The 12,493-nt window shown below is 41.0% G+C and overlaps 1 protein-coding gene across 4 annotated transcripts in view; it reads right to left on the minus strand.

The window, feature by feature from the left end:
* RASA2 (RAS p21 protein activator 2) overlaps window positions 1-10,741 on the minus strand; it is a 46,521-nt gene extending 35,780 nt beyond the window's left edge. For 2 of the 4 annotated variants that reach the window (XM_065072985.1, XM_065072984.1), the window contains exons 1-2: window positions 10,555-10,741; window positions 3,912-4,017 (exon numbers count right to left, since the gene is read on the minus strand). In XM_065072985.1, the coding sequence (XP_064929057.1) occupies window positions 3,912-4,017; window positions 10,555-10,615 (167 nt within the window). In that variant the 5' untranslated portion in view covers window positions 10,616-10,741. Of the gene's footprint in view, window positions 1-3,911; window positions 4,018-10,344; window positions 10,479-10,554 lie in introns of those variants that run through there. The other 2 variants (XM_065072987.1, XM_065072986.1) reach the window with 2 other exon arrangements.
* Between the last annotated feature and the right edge of the window lie 1,752 nt (window positions 10,742-12,493).

A 12,493-nucleotide genomic window follows, 5' to 3' on the forward strand; every position in this document is an offset into this window, starting at 1 on the left:
TCAGTATTAGCCTTTGGAGTAGAGTGAGAAATAATTTAAGAATTCTCAGTTGAAACATTTCATTGTGAGTTTTTCAGCCTCTCACCTTTTTTTTTTTTGTCACAGACAACCAATTCAGCTTTGATTTCAAGGGCTGGGTTGTTCTTGTCAGCACCACCACTAAAGGTATAAGTTCATGAGCAGTACCTTTAGCAGAGGTGCAGCCCTAAGCAGCCTCCATTTCCTTATTACCTTGGCTGCAGGTTTTAATTGTATTGACACGATGACTCAGACCAAAAAAAGATGAAACAAAGATTTATTTTACACTTGAGTCAATTTCATGATATAGGTGCCCTAACAGCTATATAATAATAGCTGCACCAGTACAAACAAAGATATTAATAGCCGGGCACTGGTATCAAGGGAAACTCTGCTACTAACTCAGCATCAGTCAGACATCCTAAGAGGATCGCTGGAGTACAATATACATCAACAACTGCAGATCGCTAAGTGTTAAGTACCTATTCTTGCTGGATCTATGTAACTCTATGTATCCACTTACAATCAGACAATTAGTCTGTGACAGAGACTATAAGCAGAGACTCCCAAAAACCTATTTAGCAGCCACATCCAATGGCTAAAGAGAGCAAACTTCATAAGAACAATCAGCCACTAACAATCATTATTTTGACCTCAACAGTACATGAAATCTCAGATTTGGCAAGAAAAAACAGGTCAATAGTATGAGCATAAATAGAAGGTAATGCATTGCTTTATTCATGTTGATAAGTATTTCTTTACCTGGATTAACACTACTGCCTTATAAACCAGTTGTTGATTATTCTTCAGCAAAGTATAAGGCAGAAAGAGAATATTTAAGGGGAAGAATACAAAGGATTAGTAAATAAATTCTTAAGTGGATATAGAACTGGCTGAAGGAGTAAAATATGTTATACCAATGAGGAACAATTAAAATGTAGAACTTACTCAACCTGTTCCTCAGGGATTCAGTCAGTTTAGTACTCTCATTTGTGACTTTGATGGAACAACTTTAAAAGACTGTGGTGGATACAAAATTAGAAGATGGTGCTAATTCAAAGGAAGACCAGACTGTTATACAGGAAGAACTGGATTACAGTAATACAGGAGATTAAATTTAAATGAGTGACATATTCCTTTGTTCTTCCCTTCCTTGTTACATTTAACTGGCAGTTCTACAACGTCCACTGACCAATGCACCTAGAGCTATCATTTGATAAAAGCAACGGTTACAGCAACAAATAATTAATTTCTGCTATAACCTTGCATTCACATGAGGTTCAGTTTGAAAAATATAAACTTAATTTGGTTTAAATAAAATAATGCAACACACACATACTGCAACCCCTCCACGACCCAATTCTTCACATTTGACCACAGATATCTGAGGAGGCCCATGGATTTTCTTTAAGCTTTCCAAGGGAAAAAAAATTCTTTCTTCAGAAGCCACAGAAAACCCACATCATGCCAAAAAATATTTACTGAGTCATATTCAAAATACCCTTCTTTCACTTCAGTATTAATTCATGGCTTTATAACTTTGAAAAGTCATTTGTTTCACATTTGCACTCTAACAATAACCCCAGTACCAGTGGAAGCTCAAACCTATCTGCACATTTTAAAAATACATTTCTTCATTAGTTTGCAGTCACTGTAGTCAAAGATCATCTTAATTCTAGTGCTCACTACTTCCACAGATATTTGACTAGCTGATATTTATAGAATACAATTTAGATTACAGCTAGTATAAATTTGCAACTCAATATGGTGACAAAAACAAACTGTGAATTACATGTATAAGAAAAAGCAAGCAAATAAAAGAAAACAATTAAATTCTAAGTTACATTTATGACTACAGTTATCCTGTGCTACACCTTACTGAAAAGCAAATTATAAAGTTTTCAGACTACTAAGAGATCAGAGCTTTCATCCTCCCTTCCAGTACCTCTAGGTTAGTGCAGTATTCTAGCTCAACACAGTAATAAGCAGCAAGATGGTATAATCAAGTTTCTGGAACAAGTGCCAGCCTTCCTAACTGCATACACACTAGTAATCAAGTATAAGCATGCAACTCCAGTTGCTGCTTATACAGGATGACTTATTTCATTACATCTCATCAGTTTGTACAGAACCCTACTTATGCTTCGAATCGAATTTAACGCAGCCATAATGCAGAGGATGAAGGAGTTCCCTATGTAGTGAGTGGAGACAATGGCACCTACAGGCAAAGAGTGATCCAGAACACTGACTTTTAACTCCTAATAAAATGTTCTCAGCTTCATATCACCTGAAAATTCTCAATTTGAGGGGAAGGAGGTGCATGTGTGTCACTTAAGACCCATCCCCCAACTGTTGTTTTGTTATAGTGACACTTTTCTTCCTTTTCTCTCTAAAGTACTAATGGCATCGTTTCCATTTAAACAAGTTTCAGATAAAACTTCAGTACTATTTAAAACAATTTTGATCTATCTAAGGTGATGTATTTTATCAAATGTTTTACTCTGCATTTAATACTTATTATCAGGTGGTAAAAGTAGACAAATTCAATCATTTTTAAACTGAATATAATAAAAACATCTGCGTAAACATCAAATATAACAGGTCTTGTTTCTAAGTATAGTAGCAACTTTCAGGGTTTCAATTATTAACATGTCAAATATCAGACAGCAAAGTCTGTCGGGCTCCCCTTCACTCAAACTACTGTCTATTTGAAGGCGAAATTTTCAGTTTCTGCTTTATTAATAGAGTCTGTTCAACATTCTTCTCTAAAGGATTATTCAGCAGAGTTTGTTTTGGTAATTGATCTCAATTTCAGCCAGTTAAATTCTAAAATTTTTCTGGATCTCACTATAGCAGTTACAGATCAGGAGGATGAGCAATATATTTCTTCCTGATTGCATGTATATCATGTCTACTTTTCATACAAAAGCATAAGAAGGCTATAAAATGATGTTTTGAAAATGTAAAATTCCCTATTTAAATTTGTCATATGAGAAGTATCTTGTTCTTTACCTGGAAATATCCAGAAATGGCTCAAAGATCAGACACTAATAATAAAACCACTGGAAACAAGAAGAATCAGGAAGATTTTCAAAAGTTTGACCAGGCTTTCTGGGTTTTAAGAAGGCGGTTTAATGCCTCCTCCAGGTAACAAACTGTCACTCAGATATTCTGAACAATGCAGCTGCAACAATGCTACATTGTGGGTCACTAATGAATTTTAAGCTTTGAGACATAAAAAGACCTACACTGCTGCACCTATATTATCACGACTCTTTTGTTCAATTGTTTTAAGGCTCTAAGACAGAAGCACAATCTACCACTAAGCACTGCTTAGGCAGGCAAAGCAAGCCATGCTGTGCCAGTACAGCTTACAGTGCCCAAAACAAGAATTTCAGGAGAGAAGAAGCCCTATTCAGGGGGACATGCAACAGTGCACACAACTCATACATGGAAAAGTTCCAGTTCCTTCATTCTAGAAACTGGTTTTACAAGACCGACACTAAAAGCAAAATTCCACTAATACAGACCAACATGTCAGAAGTAGGAAATAACATGGAGAACAACTACCAAGCAGATTGCCTTCCCTTGAAAACAACCTGGCAAGAACAAGAATGTTACGCTGCCCAATGGTACAGAATAAAGTAATAGTGAAATACATTTTAGCAGGCTTCATTTTTAAAACCACTGTTCTACTCACCAGCCTCGATTTTGTCCTATTTCAACTACTCTCATGATTTACACATTGCTGTAACATTTCTGAGTAGTTGCCACAAGTCAGCTTTCAATTGAAAGAGGTATAAGCAAAACCACATGCACATTGATACATATCTTGTTTTTAATCTGAACTGAGGCAGTCCTGCTTATCATCTCCATTGAAAAATTAAGCTTACCTTAAAGATTTTTCAACTACTTGTGTACGGAAAACTTCTTCTTGGTCCAAGTTTATGGTACAGAAAAAGTCTCTCATTTTGTTGGGTACTAAGTGTTTGGCGTCATCTGTAAATAAATAAATAAAAAAAAAAGACTGTAAATATTGAGGGGGAGAAACCCACAAAGTATTAGGCATAAGAATTTTACAGTTTTAATGCATGTCCAAAATTTACTTTTCCATTCAGTTAGAACACATTTCCACATTTGTTTTCAATTCACAAGATCCAACAGCGAGCAGGAATTGCTCCATCCTGCTCCACCAGAAACGAGAGCCAACAGGAGCAGGACGGCGCTGACTCATGGCCACTGCTTCCTGCAGCACCTGCACTTTCCCTAGAGAGGGCTCCTCTTGGCCTTGACCCCGAGCAGCTTGCTAAATCTGAGAAGCTCACAGCCCGAGGTGATACAGCACGAGGTCATAAGACCAAGACAATCTGGCTGAGCTATTGTTCACTTCGTATTTTCTCCGCAAATGTTTTGGCTAAAGGAAGCTGATTAATAAGAGCTTACTGATCAAATCTTTATTTCATTTCCCACAATGAACAGCTGATTTTAAGTTGACTGATATATTCTCAAAGGTTCAGCTATAAGCACTGTCTATTTCTTTCTAACTATCCAGTCTAGTAGGAAACAGAAAATCACCTACTGACTAGATGCAACATGCATAAGAACAAGTAGAAAAGGAAGTTTCTAATGAGACAGGATGATTGCCAACACAGGAATACAAAGATTTGCTGCGTATTGAGTCTAAGCCGCTGCAATAACACAGGCTGGACACCAGACAGCCTGTTAGAAAATAGTTACTTTTAAGTAGTTACAGCTAAAAAAACCCAAGTCCCAATGTTCAAATGGGAAAGCTCCTCCAAAATCTGAACGCCAAAGATATCTACATTTATTTACAGCAACACTGTCATTTAGCTTAAACAGTTATTTCCTACTGGATATTTCCTTCCCCTCTTGATGTTTTTGAAGACCACAGACGCTTTTCACCTTTCATTCTGCTAAAAGAAACAAGACAAGCTTTTCTGATACTCTCACATGAGAGGCTCCTAATCAGTAAGTAGTCACTGTCTGTCCCTGTTCCACTTTAATTGTTATATAATATTAAACACAGGCAACCAGAACTATACTCTGCATTAGGTCTTAACCAGGACCTTTTACAGTAGCGTTCATCCTTACCCGCTACTGGAAATTCCTCTCCCAAAGAAACTTGGAATCAACATTATCTACACTTTTTATAAGGTATTAAAAAGTAATAGGAAGAAAACTACATCAAAGTACTGAGTTTTAACTACGTCTGTATAACATAACACCTCCACTTTCAAAGACCACAGCTTGAAACTGTATTTGAAGTGTCATACATATGTTCCTTTTTTATAAAACTGCATCTATGAAGCACAGTGGAATAAGCTTTATTGTCTATGCTGTTAAGATGTAAAAATCAGAATTTTGTTTTCTCTCTCTCTTTTCCCCAGCCCCCCTCCATTTTTTTCAGGTTAAATAGATAATTACAGTCTTGGAAGTTACAAGTAATGCCTGGTGCTGGAAAGGCTACCACAACTGTGTCTGAATGGTGACAGTTTAACGGGGACAGAGACTGAACTTCGTGCATTTTCTCAGTCTGGGAACGTACACAGATGGAAAGAATGAACAGATGCTTAAGCAACTTCCACAGCTAAAACTTGTGCCCTCAGAAGTGTCAATGAGCTTTTCATCAGTTCGGGTGTGCGAGAGGAGGAAGTCTACACGTTATTTTTAAACGCCACCCAATGTTGACAGATTGAGATGGAACATTACTTTAAAAAAATCTGTTTTAATAAAACATACCCAAAAAAAAAAAAAAACCAAAAATAAAGAGGTCAGTAGTTCCCAGAGACTTCTGATACTGTATTTTGTCAAGAACTGAATATATCAGTTGTTCCTGATAAGAAAATTTGGTTTTTAGTTAGTACTCTATAGGTAAAAATAGGATGGTGAAGATAAAGTTTTGAAGATATAACATTACTTAAATGGCACTGTAAAAGCACTGTACAGTGCACTTTGAAAGTAAATCACAATTACTATAGCTTTGTGTTTTCTTAGAGTAAAAATGAAATATTTCTACATAATTCCCAATTTTTATTTCTATTATACTGCAGACTTTCAGTATGAATAGAAAATTTATACCCAAGGGAATAGAAGAAATACAAATTTTGATTTGCTAATGAGATTAAAAACTTTATTTTGTAGCCCAGTGTTTAGCTTTAAGGCACACTATTGAATTTTTGGGAGGAAGCGGGGATGATTCTCAGTTCTGAGTTAAAAATAACCTCAGAGAACTTGTCAGGTGAAGTACATGAGATTTCATATCTTTCCAAACACCTCTTAATATCTGTGACTGTGGGGGACTTTTCAGATATGTAGTGATACAATTCAGAATTCTAAGCAGCTTCTTAAGCAACAAAAATGTACAAGTCTCTGACTGATTACACTGCCTTACTTTTCCCTCAAAAACCTAAGGCTATTACAATGGTTGCATAAAAATCAAGTATGAACAACACCAGATACCTGCTCAAAAGTTTAGATTTTCAGTGCATTCATCAAGTATGCAATTGTGAATTCTGAAGACCACACATATTTCACTGTTCAAAGGATGCAAAGGAAAAAAGTTAAGTAGTGAGAGAAGCATATCGAGGAAATACACACCAGTGTTTTCCAAGAGTTTGTTTAGGAAGTGGGGGTAGCATGAATGGTTAGTCAGAAGCACTAAATGAAGTTGTTTTGGGGAGAAAAATTAAACACATTTTAGATCTAACTGTGGAACTACATTTCAAGACTCTTCACAGAGGCTGCCATTTAAAGCTACATAGTGTGATACTTAAACTTGCCCTATAAATGGTGAAATGTGCAAGTGATGAAACAGCAGGAATAACTTATTTATTTTGTATCAACCACATCAATTCACCAGTTTTGGTCACCAGACTAACATAGACCAGAAATTATTTTCAAATGACACAGTCAGTAGCCTAATTCAATAGGGAAACCATGAAATGCATCACTGAAATAATAAACATCAACCTTTTTATTTTGAAAATATAGAAGTTCACAATTGCAATTAGTTACCTGACTTGTAAACTAACTAACTTTATTGCCACTCAGCCACTTTGGGAAAATAGCAAAAAAAATAATGTCAGTAATTTAAAAACCAAAAGAAAACACCATGCTTTGGCCAATGATGCATATTGGTTTGGCTTTAAAATGTTTAGAAAATATTGTTTAGGTTCTCTATATAAATACCTAGTAAAACCTCACTTCAATATAAGATTAGATCAAACAAAAGCAAAAATCTGCAATGATAATAAAAACTCAAGTGTTAGAGCAATAGGAATTCAGGTGTACAACTTTTAACAAATTCAAACTCTCCATATTATTTTAATTTATGAGTTAGTAATAACAGAGCTAATAATAATAGCAGTGGAGCAACCTATCAAATTCAATGGTTCTGTCAAACTCCTTTGTCTGCACAGCATTTATTAAATGTAGACACTACACGAAAATATCAAGTTAAAGCTTGTTCATTGTTAACAGTTTATCAGAAACTGAGCAAAAGCCAGAGGTGGGATACATAAATGCTATTAGCTATATCCTCTGTTCAGTCAAAGTACGCAATTAGCGTACGCCCTCCAACAGGGACTGCAAACAAAGAAATTCAGAAGACATTAAGGCACAAAAACTCCAAAGTATTCACTTCACAGGACTGAACATATCATATAGCAACAATGAGATTCACTCCAGGAGCACGGCATAATCTGAGATAACCACGCAGTGCTAACAACTCAGTGCAACAAGTCTGGAAAAGAACGTGTCCTGAATTTTGTCAAATGAGCTCTAGGAGACCACACAGACACCTTCCAAGTGCTCCACCAAGAGAGGTTTCAGGAAACTCACTAAAAACCAAAACAAATAAAATCACTTACCACCTTAAAACATACTACTGTATGTCATAAAGGGAAAAGAGAAGCTAGATATACAGCTTAAAACACTACACTATGAGATAGGCCTAAATCAACATCATATTCACATACCATTGTAAAGTGCTTTTGTCATTACTATGACAGAGAAAATAGAGCCACCAATACAAAAGAGTTGTCATAAAGAAAAGAGAGGCCTTCAGTGAGTTTCTGGTGGAAATCTGCTAAAGTGTAATGCCATATTTTTAAAAAAATATTATGGGGTCTTTAGCTGGTAAGACCAATTCACCTTGCCTCTTGAGAACAGGAGGCAGGAGACTGGCTGCAAACACTGGTAATCCAAAGAACAGAGTACCAGGGACTGCAGATGTTTTCCTCCTCTGTTTTTTCACTGCTAGGTATGTAATTGCAACTTAAGCCACCTTCAAGTGTATACCCCCATGCTAAACCTGTAGGGATGATTTGTATAACACCACTAACTTTAAATTTTACCATCTATTTGTGTATTGTAAAACAGCAATCTAAATAAGAACTTACTACAGATGGTGTTTTCTATACATGTAGAATTACACAGAACTGATACTACCTCATTAAAACTACCGCACTCTTGCACAACACATATAAAATAAGTCAGTGTTAAGTCTTGTAGCCGCTTAAATGCCAACAAAGCTTAGACGCAGAAACGTATTCCACTTTTAAGAAACATGTTACAAGGGATTCTTACAGACTATGAACATTAACTTCCCAAAGTGAGGTCTGCTGTTGCTAAACCCTCCAGATCCAGAAGAATGACACAATTACATTTGGCTATTACTGTTCATTCAGAGTGTTTTCCCCTAAAAAAAACACATTAGTAAAATACTAGCAAGAAGTGAAAATAAAACAGTATGTGCTGCGCAAAAAAGCCAAGAGTGCATCTAGTGATCTGATGGTTTACAAGCTTCCACAGTATAACTACCTCATCTTTTTTTTTTTAAACAATGGGTTTGTTTTGTTAGTATAAACAAGTTGGTTTATGAAGAGGTTTTGACACTGTTTTAAGACACATCTCCTATTGCAGCTATTACTTCCACTCATTTTACAAATGGGCTCCTACAGTTCTTACAGGGTCCATCTTTGGCAACCAACTTCTCATGTATTTCCTAGGAAGCAGGTCATAGTTCTCGGTTTACCATCACTTTTGCCAGGTAAATGAACATTCAAAGTCCCAATACAACTGCAGGCTCAATCCAGAACACATAAATGGGACACTAAAATTAGTTTCGATGTAAGCCTCAAGACATTTTGGGTTTTGTCTTTTAATGCTTAATGGAAGAGCTTTATCAGGTTCAAGTATCACAACATGTAAAATTCTTTGAATGTTGTGCTCTCCAGTATTGACAAAAACTTTACGATATAAGTTAGGAAGCAGAGTTGTGTCAACAAATAAGTTAGCTTCAGTCATAACTGCCTTAGTTTCAAAATTAACAGCTTTTTCTCTTTAAAGGCAAGCTGGTATGTATTATTTCTGTGGTAACTGCTACCAACACAAGGTCTCAGTAAGCGTGTGTTCAGCCTTGCCTACTCAGCAGGCAATCACTCTTTATCATTAACGTTGGAACAGCTGTAGCTCCAGCTATACTCCATGCAGCCTCCTGTTTTCATGACCTAGTCTTCTATTTACTGAAGACACATTCAAGTCTATACTGCCTTACAATATCTAAGTAAACACGACTCCATTCCTCCACCAAATCTAGTCCTTCAAAAGATTTTCACAACCGGTTCTCAGTCCCAGCGCCATACCCAATTCAACTTGTTTTGCTTCATTCTCAAAAAAGTCGATCGGCTGCGTGAGAAAGGAAATAAACGGGTTGCATCTGAATGGCATGAATGTGTTTCGATACCTCTCAGGAAGCCGCTGCACATCCTGTTCTCCCGTGCTCCGAAGCGCTCCCCGGCCCCACGCCGCGCTGCCCTCCCCGGCCCCTCCTCCCCAGCTCATCCCTCGGTTTCCCACGTTACTGAGTGTACAGGTATTTTTAGTCAGCACTTCCTAACCACCAAAATAAAGTCACCAGCCTCTCTCTGCCTCCCTCTCACTCGCACACACGCTACACAAAGAAACAGAAGCATTAATGACCGTTTCCAGAACAGCACTCTACCACCAACTTCCTGCACATCAATAATTTCGCAATTTCTGCTTGACAAACAGACTCCGATGCCCGAGGTCTGGACGGGAGGGGGCATTTTTGCCCGCCCGCCGACTCAAGGAAGCCCTCGGAGCACCGAGCGCTCCCCAGCGCCTCCGGGGCTCCAACGGCCCCGCCGCATCCCGCCCTCCCGCCCGGCGCGGGGGCCGCGCCGACCCCGGCCCTCCCGGCCCCGCCAGCACGTGCCGGCCGCGCCCGCCACAAAGCCCCTTCCCGGCGCCGCCGCAGCGCGGCCCCGGCCCCCCAGGCTCTACCTCCTCGCCGCCCGGCCCAGAGACCACGCCGCGAGGAGCAGCCGTCCCTCAGCGCCCAACGGCCGTCGCGCGAGCGACCGCCCGTCCCGCCGCGGGGCGGGAGAGGGAACGGCCACCCGAGCGCGGCGGCCCCGGGCGCCCCCCCGGCCCGGCCCGGCCCGGCCCCGCCCAACCCGCCGCAGCCCGCGCCGGGCACCGCGCCGCACTTACAGATCTTCCCGCGGAGGTTCTGCAACACCCGCACCTCGTCGCCGCCGTCCCCGGCCGCCATCGCGCCAGCGCCGCCGCCTGCGCAGTGCGGTGCGCCGCAGGGGGAAGGGAGCGGCGCGGCCCCGCCACACACCCGCGAGCCGCCCCGCGCTGCCGCCCCGCCCCCGCTGGCCGCCGCCCTCGGGGGCACCAGAGACCGAAGCGCGGCGGGGGGCGGTGGGGCGCATGCGCGCTGATCCCGCCTCCCAGCAGGCCTTTGCGCGGCCGTTCCGCCCTCGCTGTGTCCGGGGCCCGGCCCGGGCAGCTCCAGTCGACAGGCCCGGCCCGAGGGGCTCTTGCCGTTCTGTTCCCGCCTCCCGCGGTGCTCCGTGGTGTCGGCTGCTCCTGCAGCTTCCCCGCTCCCTGCCTTTGTGTGCCCCGCACAGGGGCGGAGGGACTGAGGTCGAGGCGCGTTAAGTGCCTGTATTACCGTGTCAGCGCATTAAACGGCAGAAACGAGTGACAGAGCCGGTCGCTTCGCTTCGTGGTCCGCTGGGTACCTGCTTCAGTGCAAAGCTGCGACGGCTTTTGTCGAATCTTCTCCTGCTGTCTCTTGTTGGCGTTGGCCCGCTCGGCTGTGTCAGAAATGCCAGTTTGGTGGCACTCAGGTGTGCACATCAGCACCCAGGCCCTGTAGGCAGAGGCTGGCGGCAGCCTCTAGTGACTGACACCCTAAAACAGGTAGTTCAGCAGGCTAAAAAACTGCTTTAGGAAGCAGTAGAGGCCTAGGAAGCCCTGTTCAGTCTGTCCTTCTATTAAGGCAAAGGGAAGCTTGGGAAGTGTCAGGTCAGCATCTGTCACTTGTTTCCAATTGAAATCCTCTGCTGTGATGCTCTGACCATTTATTTCTCCTGCAAAAATCTTGCTATTATTATTAAGATAGAGCGTCAAGCCTTGTAATCTGATCATCAGGCACTGGTAGGCCTCATTCCTTGGTGGCTTTTCCTATAGCCCTTGGGCAGTGGTGAAGCTCTTTCCTCAAGCCCACATCGTGGCTGGGGAGCACAGGGACACGTTTAAAGGTGGCGGGAAAGGGGTTGATGCGGAATAAGCTGCTTCATCACAGCAGTATTGGGTGTATTTGTGTGCATGCAAACCCCAAATCCACACAAAGGCGCGGATTTGCGTAAGCTGAATGTTAACCTGTTAGAAATGAGAGATTCTTCTACAGCACAAGTGGGGGTTGCTGTTTTCTGCCGCTGGCTATCCGGCCTGGCTGCCCTGGTGAACTGAGGCACTGGTAAACCAGGCAGTCAGCGCTTCGGTCTGAGAAACAGGGTAGCACTCTGAGAATGAAGACATACGCTTAAACTGTGGGTTGCAACAATTCAGAGGTTAGATTGTGTGACTAGTTCTTCCCTACTCTCTCTCGCAAGTTATGATTACAGTTGGAGTTTACTGTTTAACTTAGCATCAGCTTCCTTCAAAGCACAGGCCTCCTATTGACATTATCAATGCAACTTCTAGTTTTGCCAATGTCCCTGGCACTCCATTTTGTTTTAATCTAACATGCTATATTCAGAATACTGTTTCAATTGCATTATTTTCATTTTCGGCCTCTCTTAAAGTTAAATTTTAGGAGCATCTCTACGACAGGTAGGTCTGTTCAGCTAAGGATATAGTTAAGACAAACACTGGTGTGCTAACTCACAAACTTAGGGGAAAGATTTCCTGTTTAACCATGAGGATGTAAGTAGATCTTCTGCGATAGCCTTTTGTGTCTGCCCAGATGTTGAATTGTCAGTGATAATTGCTATATTAGGGAAGTTTAGAAGAAAGAAAAATGATGATGACCTTTAGTGGCTTACTTCATATGCTTCTGCCTGTAGTTTAGCTGTCATGTTAACTCCTTTCACAGAAGACAGCAGTATCGTTCAGTGTATTTGTTCTAATTTTGGAT

The sequence above is a fragment of the Columba livia genome, chromosome 9 (genome assembly GCF_036013475.1).
Source record: "Columba livia isolate bColLiv1 breed racing homer chromosome 9, bColLiv1.pat.W.v2, whole genome shotgun sequence".
In the NCBI taxonomy this organism is placed as follows: Eukaryota; Metazoa; Chordata; class Aves; order Columbiformes; family Columbidae; genus Columba; species Columba livia.